Source organism: Zingiber officinale, chromosome 5B (assembly GCF_018446385.1).
Source record: "Zingiber officinale cultivar Zhangliang chromosome 5B, Zo_v1.1, whole genome shotgun sequence".
Lineage (NCBI taxonomy): Eukaryota > Viridiplantae > Streptophyta > Magnoliopsida > Zingiberales > Zingiberaceae > Zingiber > Zingiber officinale.
Genome location: NC_055995.1, coordinates 103,295,496 through 103,310,022, shown reverse-complemented (window position 1 = coordinate 103,310,022; position 14,527 = coordinate 103,295,496). Strand labels below are relative to the sequence as shown.

Below are 14,527 nucleotides of genomic sequence, written 5' to 3'. Positions count from 1 at the left end.
ATATAGTATACAGATATAATTCGAATTTAATTAATGGTGAAGGAGTACAAGATGATGAAATTAATCTTCCTTTTTAATATATTTTTATATAATCGAAGAATAATATACTTATTAAATATGCTATATAATTTAAGAGAAAAATATTTCTTTTGGGTGTTTTTAAATTTACCTGATAGGAATTATGTTGAAAAAAAAATTAAATTTAACAAAAGGAAACTACTGATCATTAATTATATACAAATATTATTAGTAATAATATTATTAGTAATAATATTATTAGTTTATTACTATATAGAAATCTTTTCTAATTTATGATATAGGCATTTTCTCTCCTATGGCTAGACATCTCGGTCTTTTCCAATTCACTCCAAAATCATTGTTGTTGCTTTCATTGTCAATTGTAGCATCGTTGATCATCAGAATTCAAAATTGATTACATATTTAGAAAGTTCGTAAGCTAAATTTTCTATTGGTAGTTTGATACCAAAATCTTGAAGTAATATCGCAACTTGAGAAGGGTCGTTGGCCCTTATTTCGTGTCGGAACTACATTTGAGCTTGTTCGCTATTGTTGTCTTGTCAACCACGGTAACCTAGGACGGTGATTTCTAGGTAAATTGAGAATTCAGAGGTTGTTCAAGGGTGTATAAATTTCTGACGATAATTATTTTTGTCACTTAGCATGCGGCCCCCTCAAATTTAAAATTGTGGATCCTCCCCTGCTAGACCCACTCGGGCTTGGAAGAGAAAAGTCCCCGGCTCGGACAATTTGGGATAATAGAAATAGTGGAAGAGCCTAGGAGTAAGAGGAATGTCGTATAGGCGGAACAGAACGACGACCTCGTACAGCAGCCGAAAGGAGTTCAACAGTAGTTGATGGAGAGAAATACAGAAATATTTACAAATAGCAGAAAAGAAAGGTGGATCAGGAACCGCAGACTGGCGGTAAATTGGTCCCTAAAGAAGCATACAAAACTCGGAGGCGGCTCGTTCAGGCGGTCAAAAGCCGAAGGAAGACCGATTTAATAATCGGAGGGAATTTCAAAGGCAGCTCTCAAACTCTCAGCATTGCCTCGGTCGAACCTGGACTCAATGGATGTGTACTAGAGCCTAGGGACGGAGTCGGGGGGTTGAGAGGAGCTTGCCATTAGAAATAAACGTCGACAAGAAACAGCCAAGAAGTTCGATTGAAAGAAAGGACGCTAAGAACAACGAACAGATCAGGTCAAAGGGTACAGAAAGCTTACTAGAGAGATCGCTACGATCACTGGAAATGAAGAAGAACGCAATGTCGTTGGAAAGTTCGAAGACGAAGGCGCATAGTGAGGAAGATGACGACGCACGCGAGGCTTATAAATCTCACGCCCGATCGACCTCAATCGTCCAATCCAAAGTTACGGAAACCTAGAAGCAGATCCCATTGTTGATTTTGAAAAGGTGCACGCCTCGTTACGAGAGGATAACCGCCTGTCACATCGAGCGTGCGGCGGTAGTGAGGGACACGTGTCCTTCGGTCACCGGATAACATTTAATGAGCTTAATTAAAAAGGTATGACTGCATGCTCGACCATAATTATCAGGGATTTACACGATCTTCAAGAAATTTGGATGACGTCAGCCAAGACCGAGTTCGCCCGAGGACGCACAAGGAAAAGGAAAACATGTGCCAAGTGTTGCTGCTCATCTTCCCGATCGGCTTAATGAACAGGTCACATGGCTAAACCCGACAACGACAAAATGAAGCCAAGCGGCGCTTGGCTTTGGCTGATAGGCCGATCAACGATTAAAGACAAAGCACAATCCGATCGGCCATTGAAGCATATGGATCAAACGGACCTTAAAGTCGTTGAAAACATATCTTCTTGTCCAGTCAGTCGGACTTGCAGCCTCCTTCGACTAGACTTGAGGGAGAGGCTTGTAATGCGGCAGTAAGGAGGAGCCCACCTAGCACATGTCAATGGTCATGGTGGAGGTCAAAGTCAAGGCTCAGAGACTCAACCGCGGTGCTCGAGCGAGATGGGGCTACATAGCCTAATCGAAGGAACCGCTGTCTGATCGATCGTCTGGATGAAACTTCGTACGGTCAGCTCGATCGGTAGGAGAGCGGGTCAGGCGGGCCACCCATTCGATTCGGGGTATGCCATTGACAGTGTAATGAACCGATATAATAAAAGAGGAAAAGACGGGTACTTAATAAGGGGAAGAGAAAATAAAAAAGAACACTCCATCTATCATTGAATGCGGAGACGCCAAGACAAAGATGTTTTCTGTCTATAATTAATATCATTAAACAGGAACATATGAAGGGTCACTAAGACAGGTATAAAATAATTTAATAAGTATAAAAAAAGGTAAAAATTCATCTTTGTCCTTATTATTTTTTATTCTTTTTCTTTTATTTTTAATTTGAATGTCAGAGAGCCAATGTTAAAGACCTCTTTTCTGATTTAATTTATTTTACAAATACAAACCAGGTCTTCATCCATCAATAAAACTACTAAATCCCTTACCTTCCCGCTTCATGTTTTCATGTCTTTAGACCGGAACAACATTTATGTATATAACACGGGCAAGTTAATTTACATGTAATAAATAGCTCACATCCAATTTAAATTTATATCTTATGGTGAAAAATAAAAAATGTTCTTTTTTTTTTCTTCACATTTTCACTAAAAAGGCTCGCTTTTTGTTTTTTTTTTAAATACTACTCTATCACATGTCTTATGCCGAAGTACATTTATTCTAACGCTATTATAATAACTATCTTATAGTTGCTACAACGGGAAACAATTTGTGTCAACTATTATAACCATTTAAAAATGATTTTGATTATTTTGAAATGATTGATTCAATTTAAAAAATTTAAATTAATCCAGCAAATATATTTTGATATAAGAATACTTTGTATATAATATTTTCGTGAAGTTGAATTGAAAAACTATTATATTTATTTATTTTTGGCAAAAGTTACATTTTTATTTTCAAATTATCAAAGGCATTGCTTTAAGTTTTTTTTGATAAAGATATTTCATCCCATTATTTAATCATATATAATTATTTAATTATTATCTAATACTGTTAAGTATTATTTATATTATTATTTATCGTCTAAATTATATATATATATATATGGTAATAGCTAGGTTTCATACTACACAATATAATTTATTAAAAAATATTTATATGGCAACAGCTATAATTTCATAACTCTTACAATATGAATTCAACCTTATTTTCTATCATTTACGTTGTAGCAGTTACGAAATCGTAGTTGCTATAACGTGGATTCTACATGCGTAGTAGTTATAATTTTGTAACTGCTACAACGCTTCCGATTAATTCAAAATTTAAATAGGAGATAATAATGAAAACAATACAAGTTAGTTGGATAATTATAACTTAATAGTGGAATGTGGTGTAGGGATAACAATAAATCGGATTTGTATCGAATTTCATATCACCCGTCCTCATATCCATTGGAGATTGGATATTCACTTCCATATCTATACCGATTAAAGAATTAAATATCTTTTATGTTAATAATTTTTTTTTCTTCCTATCCAACTATCATTATTTAGAGTACAAAATTATTTTATTAAATTTAAATATTTATTTTTCAATATACTACTTACCAATTTTTCTATTTTTTTCTCTCTTTATAATATTTAAAGAATGAAATTTATTTTTAAATTTAAATAAATATTATTTATAAATGTATAATTAATGAATTGGGTAAGAATAGGACATTGTGTGATGCTCAGTTTATACTTCGTAAGCCCTAATACACAACCGTCTTCAGTCCTGCCATCGGCCGCCTCCACCTTGCCGTCAATTCCCTAACCTTTCTCACTTTCGCCACCTCGCCTCATACCCGCCCCTTGCCCTGCCTGCGACGCGACGCGAGGCGACGTCCCTCTTCGAAGGTCAATCGGGTACGCTTCGATCCTCTGCCGCCATATTCCCTAACTCTCCTTTCATTGACCCCTCACCGACGCAATTCGTCCCTCCCTCACTCGTAAATACCTGCCTCTCGCCGTTCCTTCGCCCACAGGTTTATGATGGACATCGGCAGTTGCTATTTAGATGGAAATGCAGATGTCGTGGAGTTCTGCCCGCATGATTCCTTCTACGATATATTGGCTGCTGGCACGTACACACTACAAGAAGGAGCTCAGCCTCACCGTGCCGGAAGCACTTCGCTGTTTTCAACGCGCGATGGTCTCAGCTTGCTCTGTCGCGTACCAACAATTGGCGTCTTCGATTTAAAATGGAGTCCGAGGGGACAGAATGCGCCTCCTTTGCTTGCTCAAGCCGGTGCTGATGGCGGCGTTGTTCTCTACAAGTTAGAATCTCAACTGAAAGAAGAAGATCAAGGTCCTTTTTTTCTCTCTTCTAGAAACAAAAAAACTAATTTTGCTTAACATTCTACTCTTATTATAACATTCTGCTGCTCAACAAGCAAACTGATAGTGGTCAGGTGTTCATCTGCTCCCTTGTTATCTTCAATTTTGTCAATATATGCCTCTCCTATCTGACGCATTATACCTTGTAGGCACTAGAGTTATCCATTGTCATACCTATTGTCTTTTGATCTATGAAAAGTCAATTTCCAATATAAATTTAATTCATTTACATTTTAGGCAATATGCTCAGAGAAACTTGCTCAGAAAACATAAGTTCTTCCATGTGCTTATGCATGGACTGGCATCCATCAGCTTCATCTATTTCATTAGGCCATTCAGATGGCTCGTTATCCCTGGTTGCTGTAAAGGATGACAAAGTCCAGGTATCACAATCATGGCTAGGCCATGATTATGAAGTTTGGGCGACTTCTTTTGATGCCCAGCGCCCAAACTTGTTATACAGTGGATCAGATGATTGTTGTTTTAGCTGCTGGGATTTGCGGGCTCCTACAGATGATGTAGTGTTTCGGAACGGCAAGGCACATAGGATGGGTGTGTGTTGCATCAGTCAGGACCCAGCAAATACCAACATTCTGCTGACAGGAAGCTATGATGAATTTCTGAGAGTTTGGGATGTTAGATCAACATCCAGACCTGTTTGCGAGAAGTCCCTTTGCTTAGGAGGGGGTGTTTGGAGAATCAAGCACCATCCGTACAAGTCGAACCTTGTATTGACAGCTTGTATGCACAATGGTTTTGCAATTGTTAGGATAGAAGACGGTGACATTCAAGTTGTTGAGACTTATCACAAGCATGAATCTTTAGCGTATGGAGCAGATTGGCAGAGGGGAGAAATGAGTGCCCAAGGTATGCAGAGGCAAGGATTGTTGGTTTCTACTTGCTCATTTTATGATCGACTTCTTCGTATATGGCAACCAGAAGTTCTACAATTAAGTGCTTTCTGATGCTGATATATCTTGGTTTTCATGCTTTAGCTTATGATTCCAATTGTATATGTTCACTGAACTTATGTCGGCTTGTATCATAAGACTTGAGTTTCAGTTTTTTTATCTTTCTTTTTCTTTCTGAAGAAAGAAGGATTTGATGCTGATAGTCAACACTTGGTTTCCAACTCCATTATTGTTTCCTTAGATTTTGTATTATTTTTGAAGCTAAATACAACAAAGTGAGTGTAATCTAGATGTCCGGACTTCGTCCGATTAATTCTAGAGGCAGACGGTCTTTTTCCTGGTTCTTCTACCAGGTAAATTCAAAGCACAACTTGTATAGACTTAGAAGCCGGCCTCTAAGATGTTTGTTCTATTTGAGAATTGAACCTTGTTCTCTTATTATTGTGTTTTACCACTCCATCAAACATGTGTGGGCTTCCTTTGTTTGTTTTTTACTCCTATGTCAGGTAGTTGTATCGATAATTTTAACTTGTGCAGTGGCTTATAGTCTAGGAATAGAATTGTAATTCACCCTTAACCATCAATTTCTTCATATCTTATGGTGATCTTTTTTTTTTTTTCAATCTTTGCCCTCACTATCTCTTATTTTGTTTCTCATCACTTTCTCATTTTTCATTCTCCATTCTCGAGTCCCAAAGTTTTGTCACAATGTTCTACTGTTCAGTTCATGCTTAGTTAACTTTGGTTAGAAATTAATATTGTTTTTTTAGAAATTATATAAATTTAAGCAGACTCTGAACTTATATATAATAGTTTTTATTTTTTTCATCAATATTAACCGACCTTTCTTTGTAGTTAAACGTCAACTTAGGCCCCATGTATCAGTAGTTGACAATCGAATGTATATTATTACTGGCGTGGGGCAGTCGGGGGAATAATTCACATGTTCAATGTTTATAAATTATTCTTTGTGAATGTTCAAATTATTTTTTACCTTTTAATTCTTTTTATCAAGCTCATTGAATCAACCGAAGCTCAGCCTCTATTAACTGTGTTTGGCCAGTGCTAGGTGGTGTTTGGCACTGATTCAGTCGTGGTTGTCCCAATGCGAGTTCATTCGATTGTAATACACTTAAGTCGTATACAAAGAAAGCACAAGTTCATTCGATTATAGAGCTACAATATATTTAAGCTGTATAAATTATATATCATAGCTATTTTGTTGCATAAATAATTCGGTCAGAGTTGTTAAGGTTGGATTGAATTGAGGTTTATGGAATGAGTCTCAAGTTTAATAGGAAAATGAAGTGGGGAGATAATTGAAGGGGAGATGATTAGAAAGAAAATAATTGGAGACTGAAGTGGGAATGACAATAAGTTGTTGCCTGAAATTGAATTTCTAGGAGGTCTCTAAACTCTGTTGACATGGTACTTTACTCTCCTTTTTGATAAGTCTCCAGTGACTATATAGCTCGTCTGTCTCGTCTCGAGGTAATAAGGCCTACCAGATGCCTTCTCAATTTTGTAAATATTTAAGAATTGAGTTTCAACTTGAACAAATTAATGGATTATTTTTTTTTTAATGAACAGTTAGTCTAAGAAGGTTGAGTTGATGGATCGTCTGTCCAGAGAATTAATCTGTATAAATTAAATATCTAATGCCAACTATATATTAATCTTCATGCGTCAAGATGTCTGAGCAGATAAGATATGAAATTGGCTTAGGTTAGCTAAACTGCATGAACTTTGAACAAAGTGGACTGAGGTTGGCCAAGGGATAGGTAACTTAGTTAAAGTGGGATATAAGGGGACTAAGTGGATTGAATAAGGTCAACTCTCATGTTTAGTTATGAGGTAAGAGTAGAGAACAAGTGGAGATGATTAGCAAGAAAGCAATTACAGGCCGAAGTCGAGATGTCTATAAAGAAACAATTGGAGTCCAGCCCCAGGAAAGTGTCTTTATCTTCACAGCAATCTTTTAACGTTTTTTTTCGGTGGGATAATATAGGTAGCATATCCAAGATCAAGGTAACTGATTTAATCTCATAAAATTTTTTTATTGAGTATCAGAATAAATTTGAAAATGTGAACGGCTCATTACTCTGCAACTGACAGTCAAAGGTTCTCCTCCCATTAGACGAAATTAATTCTGTAGTACATCTTGAAATTCCATAGATCCTTGGTTAATTGCAGAAATGTTTTATCGATGCCACAACAGATGATGCACCCCAGGCGCTCCTCCATGGCCACCTTAAGACATTATTTAGATAAGCCTTAAAATTTTAAGCAAATTCGAAGGAAGACGTTATGACAAAGGGTGGTGAGCAGAGAAAACTTTTTCAGGCAACAAGTGATTATAACCTATTCGAATGGAAAAACACAATCACTTTGATCATGATTAAGAGTGGCGTATAACTACTTTAACACGGAAATTATCCAGTTACACAATGGTTTGAGTCAAATACGATGTAAAGAGTTGATAAACGTAAATAAAAGTGATGCATATTGACGACTTAATTGCACATTCATGACTAATACTTTAAACAAGAAAATTCATGGAAAGAAAAAAAAAACAGAAACAAAAAAAAGGAAACTACATGTGAAACTTGTCTGTAATTTGTATGGAAAATATTTTAGTCTGAGCCTGAAGCTTCACATAAAACTAATCAACCTAATCTTATACTCACTAATTCAGGCTGGTAAGGTTTGCAAGGCTTTGAGAGGATTTGTTACAACCCCGTCTATCATCCCATACTCCTTCGCTTCTGCGGCACTCATGAAGAAGTCACGATCAGTATCTTGGTTGATCTTGTCCAGGCTTTGACCAGTGTGGTATGCCAGGTAGCTGGCTAAGTTAGCCTTGTGGTGAAATATTTCATTTGCCTGCAAGAGTAACAACCAAATAAAATTTGATCAGTACATAGTGATGAATAATTACTGTACTGTGTGGCTGCGAGTTGTGACACTTGCATTGTTATCTAGCAATTTCACCATCTCCATCTAGTAGAAACTAGAAACAAACCTTCTTTTTCCAATTCCAAATTCATAAATCTAGCACCATTAGCAATCATTGATTAACAAAGCTTTCACCATGTAAGAATTTACAATTTTTACACAAATGGAAAATTATAACTGAGAATATCGTTCATTTCAATAACGTTATAAACAATTATAAATTTATAAGATGTTACAAAATCTAAAATTGTACAACCTATTATGTTTCTTTTACTGAATCCAAAACCTACATATACAACTTAATGTCCTCCATATCGTCTCCCTACATCCATTTTCTCCTCCAAGTATAAATTTATTTACAATGGTCAAATAAATTCAATCTAGATTTTTCCAAAAACTCTCTTAATTTATTTGTTTAATCTTATTTGAGGAGCATGTGGAACATATAAGCAATAGATTCTTTTCCTGAGTCCTAATATCAATATAGTTTTGTCTTCATTTTTCCACATATCTGCAATATTATGTTTATAGTATATACTGTATCTATCAAGTACGTACTGCATTACTCTCTAATTTTTTCATTAACCATTGACAGTTTAGCAATTCATGAGCTCACTTAGCCAATAAAACTAGAATAAGATAACTTATTTTCATCCACTTTAAGGAAAGCCTACTTTAGAGCCATAAACATTGAATACAATTTAAGTGTAAGAAAACTACCTTGAGCAAAAACAAATCATATTACAAAGTGATAGGGAAGTGAATACTAGCCTACACAAATATTGCACACTGAAGACACATGTACTCAAATTTTTTTTAAAAAAAAGAGTTAAATATCTAAAAGTGCTAGAGACTTTAGAGACAACACTCAAACTTGTTAGTTCACTTAAATTCGGAGAACCTTTGCCTAGTTCATATAACTCAGTTCATATAACTTACCCCTAAACATATCTCGTGGTAATTTAGCTCCAAAAAAAAAAAGCCCCCAAACCATGACACAAATAATGTTGCCATTTAACTAAGCAAATATTAAAACTTTTTGATGACTTAACCTTAGGGGATTCACCTGGCCTTAGAAGATCTCCCTACTAGATTTTCGAAGAGTTCCCTAATTACATACCCGATAAGAACCCCTTTATAACTTCACCCTTCTAAAGAACATTCGGCAAGCTACTAATCATGATGGCATATGATAACTCTCATGTACTATTCTGAGATATCAAAAGATAAAATAAACAAAATAACTATCGTAAAGTAAAATCTAAGTCGATAAGCTCATTAGAGTTTTGTTGGTATGTGGGATTTTGGAGTTAGTTATGACTTTAAAGCTCTACATAGAGAGCTGACTTTTTTATATAATACTTGTCACCACACTGTGACTTTTGTTGAGTTGTAAAAGATATACCCATGCAAGGGGGGAAAAAAATTATATTATGCATTGATTATTATAAAAAATTGCAGTAAACTATTCTCTTGCATATATAAATACAATTAAATCATGAAATCTACTTTAGTAGCCTTCTTGTCCAATTTACTTAAACATATTAGAAGAAGGATTGATTCTAATGCATATTTATTTAATTTGTCAACTTTTTTAAATATTAATTCAAATTTTTAATTAGAGCGTATACTAACTCTCATATTTTAAGCCCTCCTCCTTGCATGTTGATTTTATCAAATGAACACTTCTTCAAGCCAGGGTCAGGACCCACGACTAGGCCGTGAATGCAACTCACAGTTAGTCCATGGTTGCAAGCTCGTTGCCAGTCAGTGGTCTTGCCACAAGCTCACAGGGAGCTAGCTGGAGAATTTCCCTATTGTCATGTTGTTGACTCACCAAAGAATTTGCTCGAGAGAAGAAAACCCATTCCGTTTGATTTCATATGGATGAAAAAATGGACCTAACTTGATCTGCGAACATTTCAAACCTATCCTTTCCCTATTTTTGCATAAGCAAACAGAAGAACGTCTCTCTATCTCGACTCTTGTGCAATTAATCTTTTTCTCGATCCATCCTTCAAGATAAAGTATATGTCATTCTCACTTTTGTGATTGGTCATGTCTCACCCTCAGAATCATCAATTTGAAAAACAAAGTCAAATGGTGTAAAATTCGCTTGGAGTCAAGTTATATCTTGGACAACAAAAATGATGCGGTATAAAATTTGAAAATTTAAATTAAAAGTTCTAAATTGTTATATATATTTTTAAAAATAGTTATAAGTTATTATTGAGGTAGTCAAGTCATATTGCGAAATTGAAATTTTATTTAGTAGGATAGGAATTGGTTGTTTGTTTGCCGAGTTTGTAGGGTTCAGAGATTGAACCATTCACCTTTCAAAAGAACCCCAATCCCTTCAAGTTGAATAATATTCCATTAATGAAATTTGAGTTTCAAGTACTAAGATTCCTGTGAAATTATTAGATTCAGTGTTGTATCACAAAGGCATCTCTTCAAAGTCATGAAGAAACCATGCAAACAAATTCCTCTAAGTTTGAGATCTAGAATCATTATTGTCAAGCAAATTCTCAGAAAATTTCTTTACCTGAATTTCTATTTCAGTTTGCACACCTTGAGCACCCCCTATAGGTTGATGAATCATAATTCTGGAGTTTGGTAAGCTGTATCTTTTCCCTGGATCAGGTTGATTTGAATAAACATAAAATAGGAAGATTTATTAACAAGCTTGTGAAGCAACATAGACTAGGAGTTACCCTTTGTTCCAGAGCTAAGGAGGAAAGCACCCATGCTGTCGTTGAAAATGCAGATATAACAAGTTAGATTAGTGGTCATCAAAGTGACTATATCTAAGAATGGAACATGTTAGTAAGCAAAGAAATAAGAATACGGACAATAAGAATGATCTATGCATCAAATTATCAAAATGAAACAACTTCCACCATGGTTCCACTTGGTCACCACCATGATCTAAGGCACATGGATACATTGGTAAATCAGAGTTGCCACAGTTTACCATCCAAAAATAATCAGAATTGATGATAATTTGATGGAAGTAGTGTGATAAAGAGTGTTTGCAATAAAACCTTTTATACAGAATAATATTAGTTCTACATAATACTGAAACCAACCTAACCTAAGATGATGCGCTGGTAATTAAATATAAAGAGAGTCACAAGCTATAAAAAATTTCCACGAAGTTAATGAACAGCCAAATGCAGAGAGTAAATACAAGTCAAAAAGTTAAAACCATACTCAAATATGAGGAGCTTCTAGAGTAAAACAATTTACCTGGCTGCTAGACCAACACAAACAGTAGAAACATCCGGTCTTATGTGCTTCATTGTATCAAAAATGGCCATGCCTGGAAGAATGACATGAGAAAATATCTTTAGAATAAAACTTCTAACAAAATGTATTAGATGATAACAATGGAAGGAACAAAGAGGAGGGAAAATTACCAGCTGTAACTGATCCTCCTGGAGAGTTCACATACATGACAATATCCTACGATCCACATCAAATACTAATTTCAGAACCCTTTCAATGATTAATATGCTTTAAGATCAACTTCATCAATCATGATATAATAGTAAAATGTTGTCATAAAATACACATTATATAGTAACATCAAGAAGCCTTACAGCTCCCAATAAAAGCTCCTCTCTACAATGAAGAAGATATACAATTTATAAATACATGATACCAATAGTTAAGATTTGCCCAGGGTGGAAACCAGTTCTATGGGTGAATGGAATTAATTAGAAAAATAAATATCTGTTTTCCTTGCTCCAAATCCGCTGGTGGAGACATCAAATCTAGCAACGTCCATTTAGTGAAAACATAAGACTATACCTTGGTAGGATCAACTGCATCTAAGTATAGAAGTTGTGAGACGATTATATTTGCCATATCATCATCCACAGGTCCACCACACCTAATAATTCTCTACAAACAGAAATTTTGCCTCGTTGAGTCGTTACCACAGAAACCCAAAGGATAGGTCAAATTAAAACCAATATCAGGTACCCTAGTTTCATACATGCTGAAAGAGTTGGCTGATGACGCTCTGGAAGCGCTCCATCATCATGGGCGGTGGGCCCTGTTCTCCCCGAGCCATTACCGGGAAGTAAGGCGACGATGGAACCGCCAAATCATCCCTACATCGGAACCAAATAGAGGTCAGGCGCCAAAAGACACCATTTTGCTCACATCTATTCAACGCTTAGTAAGTAAATAAGAAGGAGAGGGGGCAAGGTGGGCACCTAATAGACCAAATTCCTCTTCTCTCAGATCGATCTGTATCAAAAGACCCATTCCAATAGACAGCCTTGGGCGGGGTACATCTGCCCGTGATCCTTCTGCTATTCCTGGTGAAGAAGAAAGAAATTAAAGAAACATATGCGGAAGTTAACAAATGTTCGAGAAAAAATAAAAAGGGAAAATGGACCAAGAGAAGTACTTGGGAGAAGCGGAGAAGGAGAAGGAGAAGCGAAGGTTACTGGGAGGGCTTCTCCGGCGGAGAGATTGGAGAGGGGATGCGGCGGGGGCAGGTACCGTGGTCATCGTCGTCGCCGCCGTGATGGCCATGGAGCTAGCTGTTGCCTAGGTTGCGGGAGACGAAGCTGATCTGAACGCGACCGAACAGGAGAGGATGTGTCTGGATGGTTTTATTGAACCGGTATTAATTTTTTTAAAAAATATATTAAATGGGTAAATTGTGCTAATCTCACTGTATGTAAATTCAAGTTCCGCCTCAGTCCGTCATTAAAAAAAATAAAAAATTGTTTCCACGGTTTACTTATGTCAACTCTTTGATGCACGCCAATTTACTTAATTATTCTCATATTTTTTAATAAAAAAAATAAAAACCAGATATAATTCTTCATAAATTAAATCTATTTAAATTAAAATTTAATATATTTTTTATTAAATTAAACACAAAATCAATTGATATACTATATTCTAATTAAATGATATTAAATTTATAAAAAATTATATCATTATTTTTATAAAATAAAATTTTTTATTATTTTTTACAGGTAAAAAAAATATAAAATAAGATATCATTTCTCAACTTTATAAATAGAATCGAGTACATCAATAAATTGATTAAGTGGAAAAAGAGTCGTGCTCAACTTTATAAAAAAATATATTAAAATATAATTTAAATGTGTTACATTTAGAAAAAATTATACTTCATTTAAAATATTTTTACTTAAAAATAAGAGTAATTAGATAAATCGATATATATTAGAGAAATAATATAAAAAAAATTACATACAGAAAGTGAAAAATAATTTTTTTCCTAATACAAGGATTAGGAAGAAGTTAAGCTTGTTATCCGGAATTTTAGTATAATTTATCGTTATTTTCCAATATTAAATTTATCATAAACATTTTAAAAACAATAAATTTATCATTTTATTTTAATTCTGTTAGCTTTTTATGAATGAGAATAGAGGGTATTAAAATGAATGAAAAAAAAAACAAATACTCCTGTAATTTTTAATGCTTTTTTTTTTATTTACACCCGTTGTCCAGTTTCTCAACCTCCACACCATAGATTATGTACTTTAATCCAATATTCTTGGCCAACCCGTCATTAAAAAAAATCATCTATTAATTTATTAAAATTGAAACTCGATTGTTAAATACTTAAAAAATTATTAAATGTTTATAAAAATAAAACACATAATTTATTTCTACTTTAGAAAATTAAATCTTATACCTTGGTGGGTGAAGTATCAATCGTCGATAGTGTAAACTTTTGAAATTATTGTGAACTCTAACCATGAACTGCTCGAAGTTGAGATGATAGTCACATATCTCGAACTATCAATATTATGTTTCAAAGTTTCAACCTTAACCTAGTAATATGTGTGATGATAATGTTCTTTTATTTTTCTCAACAAGATAGAGACTCTCGCTCTCTTCTTTCTTAGACCCCCTTCCCTTTTTTTCCTTTTTTTCCTACATACTTCACACAAGAAATATGTATTTATAGGACAAGATAGGAATATGAGGTTACTTACATTAGGGAGTTACTTACCTTTATATTAATGTCCTATAATGGGCATAGGTTGGTTACATATATTAATGCCTCATAGTGAGCATAGATTACTTACATGTATCAATGTCCCATAGTGGGCATAAGTTGCTTACATGTATTAATGCCCCTATAGTGGGCATAGGTTATTTACCCGTTTTAATGCTTTATAGTGGTTATAGGTTACTTATATCTCCCACTTGCATTTAAGGGCATTCAACTTATGTGACCCATCATATCACCATACTAGGC

General features: G+C 34.9%; 2 protein-coding genes across 3 annotated transcripts; one reads left to right on the top strand and one right to left on the bottom strand.

The window, feature by feature from the left end:
- The first annotated feature begins 3,740 nt into the window (after positions 1 to 3,740).
- On the top strand, positions 3,741 to 5,602 carry LOC121985242 (diphthine methyltransferase homolog). The gene is made up of 3 exons (XM_042538566.1): positions 3,741 to 3,931; positions 4,051 to 4,373; positions 4,640 to 5,602. The coding sequence occupies exons 2-3, from the start codon at positions 4,055 to 4,057 to the stop codon at positions 5,365 to 5,367; spliced, it is 1,047 nt and encodes a 348-aa protein (XP_042394500.1). The 5' UTR covers positions 3,741 to 3,931; positions 4,051 to 4,054; the 3' UTR covers positions 5,368 to 5,602.
- A 2,197-nt stretch (positions 5,603 to 7,799) lies between these two features.
- On the bottom strand, positions 7,800 to 12,884 carry LOC121985240 (ATP-dependent Clp protease proteolytic subunit 5, chloroplastic-like). 2 transcript variants are annotated; one of them, XM_042538564.1, is made up of 9 exons: positions 12,689 to 12,884; positions 12,492 to 12,596; positions 12,269 to 12,386; positions 12,082 to 12,174; positions 11,688 to 11,733; positions 11,518 to 11,590; positions 10,983 to 11,017; positions 10,814 to 10,902; positions 7,800 to 8,196 (listed from the first exon to the last, which is right to left on the bottom strand). In XM_042538564.1, the coding sequence occupies exons 1-9, from the start codon at positions 12,814 to 12,816 to the stop codon at positions 8,005 to 8,007; spliced, it is 879 nt and encodes a 292-aa protein (XP_042394498.1). In that variant the 5' UTR covers positions 12,817 to 12,884; the 3' UTR covers positions 7,800 to 8,004. The 2 variants fall into 2 exon arrangements, with proteins under 2 accessions (XP_042394498.1, XP_042394499.1); XM_042538565.1 differs by having other exon boundaries at positions 12,492 to 12,590.
- Positions 12,885 to 14,527: the final 1,643 nt, after the last annotated feature.